At 49.9% G+C, this 15461-nt stretch overlaps 1 protein-coding gene across 2 annotated transcripts in view; it reads left to right on the forward strand.

Moving 5' to 3' along the window:
* The window catches only part of ITGB5 (integrin subunit beta 5), a 110888-nt gene that overhangs the window by 72163 nt on the left and 23264 nt on the right, over positions 1-15461 (forward strand). For both annotated transcript variants that reach the window (XM_079922976.1, XM_079922975.1), the window contains exons 9-10: positions 161-295; positions 8972-9401. In XM_079922976.1, coding sequence (XP_079779102.1) covers positions 161-295; positions 8972-9401 — 565 coding nt within the window. The remainder of the gene's footprint in view (positions 1-160; positions 296-8971; positions 9402-15461) is intronic.

Genomic DNA, 15461 nt, shown 5'->3' on the forward strand with positions numbered 1-15461 from the left:
GGATGAGGGAGGGGCAGCGAACCTAGCCCACTGGCTCTGGCCTTGGCTTGAGATCCCGGAGTTAAAGGAAGCCATGTGGGCATCAGAGAACCAGTGTGGAGAGCATCTTGGCTGCAGCCTTTACTAATTGGTTCTGGCCTCATCTTCTCTCTCTGTTCAGAGCATCCGGTCTAAAGTGGAGCTGTCTGTCTGGGATCAGCCTGAGGATATCAATCTCTTTTTCACTGCTACCTGCCAGGACGGTGTATCTTACCCTGGTCAGAGGAAGTGTGAAGGCCTGAAGATCGGGGACACAGTAAGTTCTCACCTTCCGTTTGTTTATCCTTGTTAATGTTGGTCATCATTCTTTGGCTTCTGATAACTTTGGTGACTTATTAGAGGCCTTTAGGAGTTTGTATTCTGTCTTCCAGCTCTGCATACTGGAGGACTTTCTTAAGCCTGCCCTGTGCTGTGCCTTCAAGATGCAGGTGGACTTAGTAAAAAGCTCCAGGCAGCACACAGCCTTCAGTGCGTTGTCACTTAAGGCTTCCTCAAGTTGACATTGTGCCTTTGGTGTCTTAAACCATCATTATCTTTGTTTGACAGGGATGAAATCAGTGGGAGAGTGTAGGTGGAAAGCTAAAAGACCCTGCCTTCGTTTCTAGTCTTCTACAGCTTGCTCTGTGCCTTGGGTAATCCGACTTTCACTTTTCCTCTATGTAAAGTATGAAGAAAGCCATCCACCTCTTCTGATTTGATGAGATGGAATGGATAACTCTGTTGCAATGGAGGGCATGGGTGCCTTGTCTGGGTTGAAGTGGATATAACTAAATGGTGGAGAAGCAACCTTGTGTAGAAAGATGTGTATCTGTGTACCAAGCCAAGGACGTGAGGGAAGGAGGAAGATACATGGATGATGAGAACAAAGATGAAATACTGGCTCAGAGGCAGGCAGAGTGGTGATGGAGAGCCATCCTCACTTCTAGAGAGTCCTGCTGCCCGAAGCAGACTGTGAGATCCATTCCTTGCTTTATTGACACATTTTTCATTGCTCAGAAAATAGAAAGGCAGATAGAGGACTGAGGGAGAGTTCTCTTCTGTAACTAAAGAATCTGGTTGGAACCAGAAAAATTATAGGGACCTTAAAAATACATGACTGTATCTCCTGGGCTTTCATAAGCACTAATGATGGCCAAGGTGGAGATCAGCAGACATACCCTGGATTCTAGGGAAACGGCTCCAAAAGACAGAGGTGTGGCCGCATGACTGCTTACACTGCAGCGTGGTCTTCTGGAGCTGCCTCACGTTCTGTAATTGATTCTCTCCCTCCTTCCCCTTCCCAACTGCCCTTCGCCCATGTTACAACCCACAGGCGTACATCTCACCCATTCTAAATCTTAACAGTGGTACCTCACCCCAGCAAAGGGACCATTCAGAATGCAGTATCAAGGTTGAGAAAGTGAAGGACTCTAATGACTAGGTAACAGATCTTTTTCTAACGCAGGTTTTTTTCCAAGTTTCTTTTTGCTTTAAAAAAAAAAAAAATTGAAAGATTGGCCTGATCAAGTTTTCAAACGATGAATCATTAAAAATTTAAAATGATTATTTATGGCGTTTTGCTAAGAAGGTACTCATAGAATAAGGTAACGTTGCTGTAACAAAACTCCTATTCCCATTTTCCTATTGACCTGAATAAATTTTGGAGAGAGTGCTTTAATCTATACAAATAAAAAATAGGAGTAGAATTGATACCATTCCCTGTCTTATTTAGCAATGAGTAATATTTTCAACGTACATGAACTGCTTGGGTGGGGAAGCCCCATCTCATTAAAGTGGCACATCCAATAAAATTTCATTTTTAATACTTGTCAAATTTTGTGATATATTTATGTTGTTTTGATCAATTGCAATGATTAATCAATCCAGATGATGTTTTTAAAAAACACAAAAGCCTTATAGTCAGCGGCTTTAAAGAGACAGCTGTGAAAAATGGAAGGAGGCAGAACTAACCAGAAAAACTCCACTTAAGTGGACTCTGTGGATCTGTGGATGGGATGTTTGGTGCAGTGTGTCAGGAAAGCTAAAGAATGATGTGTGAGAAACACCCAAGCAAGGAACCTTTTACTTGGACAAATAGGTTCAGCGGAACAGAGGCAAGGAGGAGGATGTACGGCACACACACCAGGCGCCTGGGTTTCAGGAAGTCTCTTGACAATTTCTAATGACATCCTTATGCAAAGACAGGTAACGTGGGTCGGTGATAGCACAGCTAGGCAGATGCGTAGCTGAGTAAACCTGCTTTCTAAGAGTGTTGATATCGTCATCTGGAGGAAGACTTGACGGAGGTTCCAGCTGTCTCCTGTCTACTCCCGGCTTGAGATTAACTCGAGGGAGAACTACTTATCAAAGTTTGGGAGGTCACAGAGCTGGAGAAAACGGGGTAGCTTATAAAGCAGGAAAACCAAGATTTAAGAACATTTTAAAAGATTGAGCTGGGTTGAAATCATCAGGATTCATATCTTACATTAAGTTCAGAATATTAATAGGATAGAGGGAACTTGGTTTGATAGTAGCTTTTAAGAAAAGGATCTGGTAGATTCTAATTCCCAAAGGCTCAGTGTGAATAAGCAGCGTTGCTTTGAAAAAAAATGCCAACTGAGGCTGCATTAATGGAACCCCAGAGAAAATGGTTTCACTCTTTTTTGTGTGGGTCAGACTGCGTCTGGAGTTCTTTGTTCAGTTTTGTTTTTTTTTTTCCAGAGGGCAAGTGTAAAGGAACTATCATGATGGAGGTATATAGACACCAGGAAGATCAAAGGAACCGGTGTTTGTTGCTAATAATAGCATAAAGTTGGAATTCTTTTTGAATGCAAGAAACTGAAGCCAGTTTATGCTGCCATAAGAAAAAGGGGGAAATTATTATAAGAATATTGGGTCCCTAATGGACCCAAGGGGGCAATGCAGTTAGTATTGGAAAGGACTGGAAAGTAACTGGACAAAGGGTTAGCTCCATGTTCCTCACTGGGTCCCTTGTAAGGAAGATAGTTATTCATGTTGACAGATGAGAAAAACTGAGGCACGAAGAATTCAATTAAGTGCCCAAGTAAGTAGCCAGTAAGTAGCAGCCAGTAAGTGGCAAAATTCAAGTTCAAGGCCAGGGCTTTCTGGCTCTGATGCCAGCACCCATGCCCCCTCCCCCTGGCCTCTTGCTGCCGATGCCTATGGTCCTGTTCCATCATCCCCGTTCAGACGGCTCGCCTCAGAGCAGAGCACCGTAGCAAGGGCCGGGGCCTCCAGCAGGGAACACCTCACCGCATTCTGTGTACACCCTCTGGGGCTCAGTGCTGCTGGGCGTCCCGAGATGTGGGATCACCCACAGACGGCAGTGGACTCACAGCTCTCTCCAGACCAAGTCCTCTCCCTGGTCATTGCCTTCTGACTGTGGAGGGAATGACAGAGTTACCGTTTCGTGGGAATTTATTATACTCTCCGTGCTCTGCTAGGGCTCGGCTGCTGGCTTCCTCTGCTGCTTGCAGCCTCTGTCAGGGCGACATTACTTCCCCATTTTATGTGAGAAAGACTGAGGCTCCGAGGTGGGGGGCCCTGGCTGCTGGTGAGCACAAGCGCCAGGAGTCAGAGCTGCAACCACTGATGCCACAGTGCGTGTTTTTTTCCTTATACCTCGTGCATTTTGAAAGTAAAAGTTTCAGAGGAGCTAAAGGTGGGATCGTCACCACTTTTGTGCGGACACTCTAGTGTACAGATTTTGTTTTTTGCTAGGATAGGATACTTCGGAAAAATAGGAACATTGTCCAGAAGACAGGAGAGGATTTTAAGTGGCATTTTTCACAAAAGTGGAAAATCTCAGACGTATTTGGATGACTTCTAGAGCATTTGAAACGGAAGGGAGAAGGGTGCTTCTCCCACGCCCTCCACAGCAGTTCCACATGGGCGGGCCGGGGAGAGCCTCCCTTGGGGTCCCCGGGGCCGTGGTCCTGTTGAGACAGCGGCCCAAAGGCAGGCCTGCCATGCTGGCTCCTTGTTTCCTCTCTCTGCCCAAGAGGCCACAGTCACATGGCCTCCGGCTCTGCCGCCAGGGCTGTGTGGGTGGAAACCAGCTGACACAGAGCAGTGGCCACTTGCCTGTCATAGCCGGACCCAGTGCTTCTTGCAGGCCGCCGGAGGTGAGCTCTTTGAGGCCCTGGAGGCAGTGGGGGGCAGAATCCAGGGCGAAATGGAAACGTGGGGTCCTTGTTAAAAAATAAAGAATTTCAGGATGACAACAGCAGAGCATTTAACTAAGCACGGGCCCTTCTGAGCATGGGGCGCTGTGTGACTGCACGGGCACGTGCCCACGGAGCTGGCCTGGAGGGAGAACTGGGGGGCTTCCCCTCAACCCCCTTATTGCTGAAGGAGAGATGTACTTCTGTCCCTCATCTCAGGCTGAACTTTCTCCAAAGAGCTGACAGTTGGACTTAGGTTTGCTCCTGAGCATGTGGGCACTTCCCCCTTGACATTTGTCGCGGGGACAAATCTGGTGCAGGAAATGTAGGTGCAGGAGTCAACCCCATAGGGTTGGGGGCAGTGATGAAAGCTGGGCCTGGTGCTGCGGGAGCCCCAAGGAGGAAGGGCCCCGCATCGCAGAGGGGGTGCTGCTTGAGCTGAGGCTCCGAGTTTTCCAGACATAGAAAAAGAGTGGGGAGGCCCCATTAGCGGTGAGTCCGAGAAGGTGTGAACGAGCATTGATTGCCCCGTTGCAGGTGTGAAGCAGCTGAGGCGGGGAGTGGGTTGGGAACTGAGAAGAGAGGAGCTGGGGCTGCAGAGGCGGGATTGGGCCAACTGGTAGGACATACGTGCCAAGCTAAGGTGTCTGGCAGTATTTGGCAGGCATGATTTCCGTTCTTTAGTGCCATGAGCTGGGAGGGCTCTGGGTAAGTCAGAAATGGCGAGGAGGGTAGGCAGGAGTAAAGAGCACAGCAGAAGGGCCCGGGGGCTCACTGGAGGAGAGGGGTTAGGGAAAGCAGACAGGGTGTAACTGCCATCCAGTGCATCTCGGGGTCTGGCCTGTGGATAAGGACATGGCCCATGGGGGAGGGGGAGCCTTGGGACAGCTGGGTTCAAGGGGCATCTGGGCAGGTCTCGCCTCCATGTAACCAGAGCTTCCTGCAGAGGTGGAGGAGGTGGGGGGGCACTGTCTCCATGGTCACTTCCAATCAGAGGCCATGGTTCTGTGACTGTCCTGTGACCTCTGGGTTAAGAGATCTATCTGTCCAGGCAAGAAGCAAGAGGAGGTGGTAGGGGGTGAGGGACAAAGGTTGTCCTCAAAGAAATATTCCTTACATGAAATCTTGCAGTCCCAAATCCAGTGATTTCTGTTTTTTTCCCCTAATTTTCCTCCCAGCATCAACCAGGGCTGACTGAGTGGGCCTGGCCACTGGGAGTCAGTTTTCTCATGAACTGGCTTTGACAAATCAGTATGCAAGTGGCTGGCTGTGCGACTGGCACTAACGCCCGGTACAAAGGACCCAGTGAGCCCCGTTGGGGGCTTCCCACAGCGTCCCGCTCTCCGGCCCCTCCCCTGGGGCTCTCCACCCCTTGCCCATGCCCAACGCTTTGTCTCGGCGAGCTCCTAGTGGACTTGGCATTTGCAGAGCGTGGGTTTGGGTGGGGGCTGGGTAGCCCCTTTGAAAGGGTGGTCAGGCCGGCAGCCCTGTGCAGGAACCAGGAGCATCCCAATGAGGTTCAAATAATAAGACTGGGCGGGAGGGAGGACTGCTGTGTCCGCGACCTTCCTCTGGAATCTCGGAGTGGGAAAACGGAAAGTCTCCTGGAACTGGGGAGCCTTCCCTTTCAAGAGTCCACAGTAATCAGGGAAGAGAAGCCTCATTCCAGCTGCCTGACAGACTCTCTGGATTCTTTCCTGAGCCCTCAGGGAAATGGACTCTGAAGGGAGGAGTAGCAGAACAGATTGACTTGCTGTTGCCGAAGTGCTTTTTATAGCATTCCTGTGCCCAGCAGGGCCTGAGACGTAGTGGCTGAAATGGACCTGTTCTCTGGTTATCAGGTGGCCGACTGCACGCTAGGCTGCATGGGGCCCGACAGCTTGGACCTCGGTTAGACCAGAGCTTTGGCTGAAGAAGGCCACGGGGACCTGCTTAGAAGCCAGGCCTTAGACTGGGCAGACAGTGTGTGAATCGTTCTGAATCCTGGGTGATCAGCTGCCGGCACTGATTCAGGGGCATCCCCAACCTTTCCACTCCCTCTGCAGCAAACACAGACATCTGCGAGGCCCAGGAGATTTAATTCCCTCTCTTGTTACTTGATCCCTTGGTGCAGGCCAGTTTTCCTGGGGGAAGGTTATGCTCACAGATGGACACTCCCCACAGTCTTGCAATAATTAAATGCCTTTGGTTCTTGGTCCAGGCTGTTTCTTTGTAATTTTTTCCACTTCTGACCCGCAGCGGCCTTTGTGGGGGGCCGGGCTTTCCATTTAACAAGTCCAGCAAAGTTATTCCCCTGGGAGGTAGTAGGCGTCTCTCCGAGCCTCAGCGGGAGGGATGTTCATCTCTCTCCACATTCTTGATGCCCCGTGGCACCTCGGTCAGGTGCAGCCTCCCTGTCCTTCCATCTGCGGGCTCAGGTTATCCCCAGCCCAAGGCAGGAAGGTTGAAAGTTGACCAGGAGCTTCTGGTCACTACTGGGTGGGTTCCCATCTAGTGGTCCCTCTGTGAGCCGGGCCTCTCTCTCTCTACCCAGGTCTGGACACTGGACATCTGCCTCATTCCCTACTTCTGGGAGGTGACATGCCAAGGAGAGCACAGGCCCAGCCCCACCCCTCCCCAGCTGTGTGACCAGCACTAAGCTCCCGGAGCCCACCAGCCCCGTTTTCCTTCTGGTAAATGAGGATGCCTCCTCCTAGGGCATGTAAATGAGACGCGCGTGGAAATGCCCAGCACGGGGCCTGGTGCACGTAGTACTCGGCACCTGGTAACCGCTAGGCAGATTGCGGTGCCCTGGGTGGGTCCGCATCTTTCTTCCTTACCTCGAGAGCCCACCTGTACCTGAGGGCGTGGGAACCGGGTTGTGAACGTGCTTTTGCCAGTCTCTCCCTTTGCCGCCTCCCACCCCCGACGTGGAGGTGGGGTGTGGGCCCGTCCCACCGTCTGCAGCTGGCTTGCTTCGCCCGGCGTCCTCTGACCCTGGCTCCTGGTCATCGTCCTCAGCGCACCTGTCTGATGGTGTCTGCTGTGATACTGCTTCACTAATGCCGACTCCTGGTGTCTTGTTGCCAAGCAGACTCTCTCCAGGACCTAGGAAGCGGGGTCTCCTGCTCAGCCTCACGCGCTCCGGCTCCCACCCTGCGGGGGGGTGTCCCTAGATGTCACAGAGGGGAGGCCTTTTAGAATTAGTAAAGATCCCAAAGTGACAAGGATCTGTAGAACGTTTCTTTTTATTTCATTTTCTTGCGGTACGCGGGCCTCTCACTGTTGTGGCCTCTCCCGTTGCGGAGCACAGGCTCCGGACGCGCAGGCTCAGCGGCCATGGCTCACGGGCCCAGCCGCTCCGCGGCATGTGGGATCTTCCCGGACCGGGGCACGAACCCGTGTCCCCTGCATCAGCAGGCGGACTCTCAACCACTGCGCCACCAGGGAAGCCCTCTGTAGAACGTTTAGAAAAAGATATTTTGAGTGTTCTCCAGAAATATACTTTATTACCTAAAGAGTACCCAGTAAAGCAGTTTATTGATGGCTTTTTAAAAACCAGTTCTATTCCAACCCAAATAATAGAGCTAACAATACCAGTAGCTAAAAGTGGTTCCTAACTTGTTCTGAGTTTCAGAATATTCTGAGGAGCCTTTTGAAAAAGAAAGACGTCTGGGCCAGAGGCGGTGGGTCAGTTTCTGGAGTGAGACCAGGCCTCTGTCGGTTCAGGGGAGAAGGACTTCAGGATGGTGTTTGGTCAGGGCGTGCCAGCTACCTGTCTGCAGATTTCCACAGCGCCCTGCTTGGAGGGCCCTGCTGGATGATTCTCACCACATGGTGGCGGGGAGGGGAAGGTGGAATCACGCTGTACTCCCTGGGAGAATCACAGCGAGCAGTGTCCTTGCTTTCCTCACATCCCAGCCATGTGGGCTGCTAACAGGCATCTTTCCTCCATTGCCATCTGCCAGCGAGGTCCACCTTGCTGCCTGTTTCCATGGCAACCCATAAGCAGCTCGGGAGTTAGCAACACTCCTGTACATGCTTTGTTCAATAAGAAAAAGTCTGTCCGTGTGTGTGGCAATGATGCTTCTTTACAACCTCTGGACCGTGGACTGATTGTGAAAGACACAGCTGTGAGGATCACGCAGAGAGAAACTGGGGCAGAGGGAGGCTCAGGTGTGTCTGTGTGGAGATAGATATGCTGGAAGGGACACAAGAGTCATCTCTCCCTTCTCCAGCAGGGGAGGAAACACCTCTGCAGAAGGGCAGGCAGTTGCCAGGGCATCTCGACCACAGCGCCCCATGAGTTCAGGGAGCCACGTCTAACCTGGCATAGAGGGAGGTGCCTGGTATATTGTTGAATATTTTGTTGACTTTCAAAATGGAGACGGGAAGAGCATAGGATAGAAGTGAAAAGGGGAGAAAGAGAACCTTGTAACCTTGAGTGAATCTTTCTACCTTCCTGTGGAAGCCCTTTTCCTCTGGGAGGTAAAAAAGATGATGAACATTAAAGAATCAAGCATGATGCCTGTCAAATGTTGGCACGCCTGAATACGCCCTTCCTGGGTAAAGTGAAGGGGCTTGCTGTCTCCGGGGCCTCTTCCTCCTCGGGCCGTTGGAGTGGCCCTCCGTGAGTGTGGGGAGGGGCTGGATTTGGCCCCAGTTCTTCACTGAGGACCTTGGAGGAACTGTGCTCAGGCCAGGCCCCTGGCTGATCAGGAGGCTGGTGCAGACAGCGGGAGGCCCAGATGCACCATGGCCACCACGTCCCCTCTCTTTCTCCTGCGCAGGCATCCTTTGAGGTGTCAGTGGAGGCCCGGAGCTGCCCGGGCAAACACGCGCAGCCCATGTTCACTCTGCGGCCCGTGGGATTCCGGGACAGCCTGGAGGTGGGGGTCACCTACGACTGCAGGTGCAGCTGCAGCACAGGACTGGAGCCGGACAGCGCCAGATGCAGCGGCAACGGGACTTACGTCTGCGGCCTGTGTGAGTGCAACCCCAGCTACCTGGGCACCAGGTGCGAGTGCCAGGAAGGGGAGAGCCAGAGCGGGTACCAGAACTTGTGCCGAGAAGCGGAGGGCAAGCCCCTGTGCAGCGGACGCGGGCAGTGCAGCTGCAACCAGTGCGCCTGCTTCGAGAGCGAGTTTGGGAAGATCTACGGGCCCTTCTGCGAGTGCGACAACTTCTCCTGTGCCAGGAACAAAGGAGTCCTCTGCTCAGGTAGGCACCCCGCAAGCACTTTTGCTCTGAGCCAGGCACAGGCCTGGGTGCCGTTTGGACATCCCCAAAGCATGCTTTATACTTACTGCCACAGTCCTCCTGGGAGAAGATGAGGGCAAACCTTGGGGGTGGGACCAGTGTGTCGAATGCAAAAGCAGGAGGTGGCACTGCTACGTGATGTGGACTCTCAGAGTTGGAGGGGTCGGCTGTGGGTCGTCCAGGACTTAACCACACAGCATTCCTGACACAGGTGATCAGCCTCTTCTTGATTGCCCCTGGGGACGGGGAGCTCCCTGGGGCCAGAAGAGGTTATTCCCTTGTTAGACATCCCATTCATCTCCTATGGCTGCTCTAATAAATTACCACAGACTTAGTGGCTTAAAACGACACAAATGTATTCTATTCTAGTTCCGGATGTCAGAAGTCTGAAATGGTTTGGCTAAAATCCAGGTGTTATTTGGCTAAAATCCAGGTGTCAGCAGGGCTACATTCCTTCTAGAAGCTCTAAGGGAGAATCTGTTCCCTGGCCCTTTCCAGCTTCTAGAAGCCATTTGCATCCCTTGGCTTGTAGCACCGTCCTCTGTGTTCAAAGCCAGCCGTGTAGCATCCTGAGATATGTCTCTGAGTCTGACCTCTGCTTTGCTCTGATGCTCCTGCCTCTTCCTTATAAGGAGCCCTGCGATTTGCGTTGGACCCACGGGATAATCCAACGAGTCTCCCCATCTTAGGATCCTTGACTTAATCACATCTGCAGGGTCCCTCTTACCGTGTAAAGTAACGCTGGTACAAATTCCAGGGATTAGGCCGTGCACATCTTTGAGGGCCATCGTTCTGCCTCGCACAGACATGATTTGAAAGTTTCCTTTTATATCAAACAGAAGATTGTTTCTCAGTCACTTCTGCTCAGCGGTTCACATTTTAGGCTCCCTCTTCCGCATGACAAACTGTCACACGTCTGAGAACTTCTTTATGTTTCTCTGTTCTCTTTTCTTATCCAGGCTGGACACCAGGTCTCTTCCTTCTCTGAGGCTCTATCATTTTGTTAAGTGTGCCTCTCAGAATCAGGCATGTTATTTGTTATCTGGGTAACGAGGGCTCAGCCCCGAGTTCAGCGAAACATTTGCTTCCTGTGACCTGAACGTTCCACTTCCATTAACACATCCTAACAACACTCACTTTTTCTTTTCTGTTAAACAATCACATTGTACCATTGAACTTGGTTTTAACTTCTATACCAAAAGTTGAAGATTTTTAATATTTTGAATGAACTACAGCCAAGCCAAGTTTCTGTTGTGTCACGTTGGGGCGCTTAAGTTTTTGAATCTAAGCATAGGACTTTACATGGGTTCCAGTTAAATTACAGTTTGGCAGCTCCCGTTCTGGGAGTTGCGCTCTGACGAGATACTGTAAAATCATGTCTCTAAAGGGTCATTCTGTCCAACACCATGCCACCTGCAGTCGAGTCAGCAGAACAATTTTAGGCAGGATTGTAGTTTCGTCTACTGCTGTGTATTCTGTTTCCAGGATTCCTTCTTTGTGAACGGTCTTCCAGTGGTAAAGTGTCGATTTAAAAGGAACTTAAGAGTGTGGCAGGGAAGAGAAAGCACAAACATGGGAAAGCACAAACATCAGAACATATAAATGATCTGTCACTGCGGGAGGGGTGACCATCCCTCCATGGGAGAAACAAGTGCAGAGGGTTGCACAGCGTAGACCCGTGAGGCCTCCGGGGGCAGAATGCATCATAAGACAAGTATGAGCACACCCATGGGTGCAACGGAACCAGCATGCTCAAACTCGGAATTGCTCCAGAAAATGTAGGACGTATAATGTCATAGAAGAGTCAGCTAGCTGGCAAGAGTCAGGATTTGATGTGCTGATCAGGCCACAGGGTCCACTCTTTCTGATAGATTGGGTGGTTCCACAGGATGGTTCTGTCTGGATTAGCAGGAAAAGTGCTTGGGATCAGGCAGGTCCGAGCCTAAATCCACCACCACCACCACCACCACCACCACGTGCTACTTGTGTCACTTTGGGCACAGAGCTGTTGTGAGCAGTAAGAGAATGTGTCTAAGGCACATTGCCTTGCTGACCACTGGCTCCTTTAAGAGTCAGTGCCACACACCCCTGGGAGCCACAGCTGCTGTCCAGTGTGCAGGCGGGGCCGCCTTCCCCGTGAGTCGGGGCTTTGCTGAGGACTTCCGGCACGGCGGGGTGGATGGACTGCCTATTCCCTTTAGCAGCCACCATAAATGCTCCAAGAAGCCTGGCTGTGTCTGTAATTGGCTTTCAGCTGTGAATTTTTTTTTTTTTTTTAACATATTAGCAAGTATTATCACGGAGCTCCCTCCTTACCCCTCAGGTACCAGAAATAATCCTCTGATGTGTCTTCGTCCAGAAGGCTGCTTGTGTGTGTGTTGCCTGGGAGCCAGGGCTGCTAGGTCGGGCGATCTGTGCAGATCTCATCCCCATGGTTTATCCTCCCGACTGCCTGGGTTGTCTTGGACTTTGGGTTTTCCTGTCTCTAAAAACACCCCAGCCCTCCCTTGTTTCTGCATCACTTTGAGAATTGAAAGAGAAGACGTGGATAAAGGACCCAGCACGGTGGTTGGCAGGAAACAGGGCCCAGCACATGGGGGCTGCCTCCCCTCCTTCCCTCAGATGTCATGTGCCTCCGAAAATAATACAGCACAGAGCCTGGAGGTGTGGGGCGGGTGGTACATGAGGTGCGAGAGGCCTTAGTAAGGAAAACCGGTCATTTTGGAAACTGGAGTATTCTGTAGCTGAGTGAATACCCACAGTCCTCCTGAGCTAGTCTTGCATTTCAGGCTCCTGCCAGATGCTGGGTGCTCGCTCCTCCCTTCGCTCCATCCAGCCCTGTCGTGTTGAGAGACTCTCTTGTGTCCCCAGGTGTGGAAACAGGAGGTTCAAGATGCCCTTGGCAGAAATAGAGACACAGATGTAGAGAACAAACATATGGACACCAAGGGGGGAAAGCGGCAGGGGTGGGGGTGGTGCTGTGATGAATTGGGAGATTGACATATATACATTAATGTGTATAAAATAGATAACTAATAAGAAATGCTATATAAAAAAATAAATAAAATTAAATTAAAAAGCCCTTGGGGCTCCCACATGTGTGGCGCTTTGAGTCACTAACTCCTCGGAATTGCTGAGCTGAGATGTCTTTCGTTCCCCTGAAGTTGGAAAGCTTGAAAAATACAGGGGGAGTTGATGGATGTGTGGTCAGTCTGAGCTGTCTGTCTCCTTCTTGGTGACCAGGATTAATCTGAACCATCTGGTGAACCAGACAAAGAACTTTTTTACCCTCACTGGTTCACATGCATCCCTTCCTAAAGTGTGTTGTCAGTCAAGAGAGTAACTCCAACTAGCTGTAGGATTGTTCTTCGGTCTAGAATGTTCTCAGAGAAAGAAATTGTTCACCATTCCATCATTCATACTTTAAGAGGTTTTCCTTCTAAGTTTTTTCTAAGTGTGTGTATGTGTGCCATTTTGTAGCTTTTTTTTCATATAATATTACATCCTAAGAAGTGCCTGAAGTTGAGTTACTTGAACACATCAATAATTAGAACACTTGGCTGCCTTTCCCCAGTTAGCCTCCTCCACCCCTTCACTGTGAAAGCAACAACTAGTTGAAGCTATCCAGGTCTTCCTGGAGACAGTAGTTTCTGGAATAAGGTCATGGTGGCGTGTGATCATCTAGGAAGGACGCCCAGCTCCGGGCAGGACCGATCCTCCGGGCCGTCGATGTAGCACCCAGCTCCTCGTTCCTTGTCTCACAAACACTCCAGCTTGTTCAGGAGGCAGCAGCGGGTGGGTGAGGGATCCGCCCCCAGTTCCTGGTTCCCGTGGTCAGCTTTGGGCTCCCTCTCCGGAATTTGGCCCGCTGGTTTTGAGCTCTTGGATCGCTGTTACATTCAGGGTTTTTGTGGGGGAGAAGTCTTATTTCTCAACAACGACTCTGGTCTTGAAGATGCTGACTCGGAGACTCACGAGCAGCTGACCTCAGCGTTCTCTCAGTGTTTCTCAGCCCTTCCCCCTGCAGCTGGGCCCACGGTAGCTGCGTGGTTCTGGTCCATCTTCAGACGGGGGCTGAGGCAGAGCCAGGCCAGGACCAGTGGGGACATCCTGGAGAGAAGCTCCTCCAATTCTCTCTGGTCTTTCCGTCTGTAAGAGGCTCCAGTCCTTACCTCCAACCAAGAGACAGGACTGAGGGGACGGGCTAGAGATTACAGGCTTGTGATATGTTATACATCGTAAAAGTTAGTAGTGAAGCAAATCTGACTAACGTCTGGAAGCAGTTGAACAACTTGGTTATTACTTTTGTGACACACTGTCATGGGAATGTGTGTGCAGCCAGGGCTGCAGTTTCTCCGTCTGGTTTCTAGAGGCAACATAACTTAGAGAGTGGTTCTGTCCGTAGACTATTCCTGTGTGTACAAAGGGAGCTATGGGGCCATTGTGAGGGCTTCTGTTCTTTTGAGTCTCATAAAGTGTAGACCCTTCAGAATCCCTCTGCTGATAGAACATGTGAAGAAGGACATGGTCTGTTCAGTTGTTTTCAATGTAATTAAAGGTTACTGCTCAAACTTTGTTGTTCTTTGCTGGTTTCTGTACCCAAACAGTGCATTTCCTGGGATTTGAGTTACTCCGTTATGGTAAACTGTTGAAATCAGTCGCAACCCTGATGCTTCCAGCAGTCTCTGTACTTAAAATGCATGCACTGGCGTACATGGAATAATTTGCTAATAGTCTACTTCTTGGGTTTCATATATTGAGAAAATTTACATCAAATAGAATATAGAATTTTGAACAGAATGCTTTTGGTCTTGTGACTGTGAGATCCCAAAAGTATATGTAAGTAAGGTCTCATATATTTTACTTCATCTAATAGGTTTTTTGGCCAGTTTGTCCATATAAATTTATATGAATCCTTTAACATGTGGCAGGCAATTAGAGGTCAAGGGGCCACTGCACAGTTTTCTCTCAGATGTAAAAAAAAAATGTGGAGAGTGACACTAGTGGCATCATTCCTAGTGGCCAGAGCCAGCATCCAAACACAGGTTGCTGGTCGGGCTGATGTTTTCCAGAAAGTATCGCAAGGTTATGTTAAGCCTCTCCTGGTAAAAGTGCCTCTGACATTAAGCCCTAGCTTTGGACTTGCTGATTCTTGCCAGGTGAAACACCTCCATGGCAACAGTTATCCAGATATGTTTATAAAAATACCTCTCACCCTATTCATACTGTTTTCTTCAGAAATGTAATTTTCACACTCACAATAAGTATCCTGGTGGCCATCTCTGGGACTGTGGTCACAGCTCTACCTTCTGTCACTGCATTGCAATTTGCATATTTCATAAATGACTTATAGGACCTTCTGGAATGTGGCTCCATGACAAAGGCCTCAAAAAGTACCTTTTGAATGAACCAAGATTTGACATATTTAATTTCCCAAGAAGAAGGGGGCCTCTTGGTGGCATTGCTACCACTGTGTGCCTCAGGTGGGATGGCCTAGAAAATTCTTCACATCTTTTCTTGTATATTAGTCTCTAGTCAGTTTCTTGATGGTTTACCCGGCTGCTATTTGCAAATACAAAGATGCATTATAGAGAAAGGTCTCCTCTCCCTCTAAAGCATATCCTCATAGCAGTGCGCTTTATCTGGTAATATAGAAATCCTAGTTATGCACATGACAGCAGAGACCAAGAGAGTCATCTTCCATTTTGGAGTACTCAGAATACGGTGGCTATGAGAACGGAATTTGATACAGTATTCTTCAGTAACTATGATTGTAAGGAATGGTACACCCATAATTCGTAAAGATACTTCCACAAAAGACCACTTACCAGGACCTTCGAGGACCAGCGCGTGTTCAAATCTGGATTCTAAACCTGGCATTCCCCCTTTCCACCTCTGACCTTGGACTCTTCACTTACCCTCTCTGACAAATTCTCTTATCTGTCAAATACCCCAGAGGGTTGTTGTAAGCATCAAATAGGACAGTAACTGTAAAGCTCCTTGCACTCTGCCTCCCCACTC

The sequence above is a fragment of the Stenella coeruleoalba genome (genome assembly GCF_951394435.1).
Source record: "Stenella coeruleoalba genome assembly, chromosome: 5".
Lineage (NCBI taxonomy): Eukaryota > Metazoa > Chordata > Mammalia > Artiodactyla > Delphinidae > Stenella > Stenella coeruleoalba.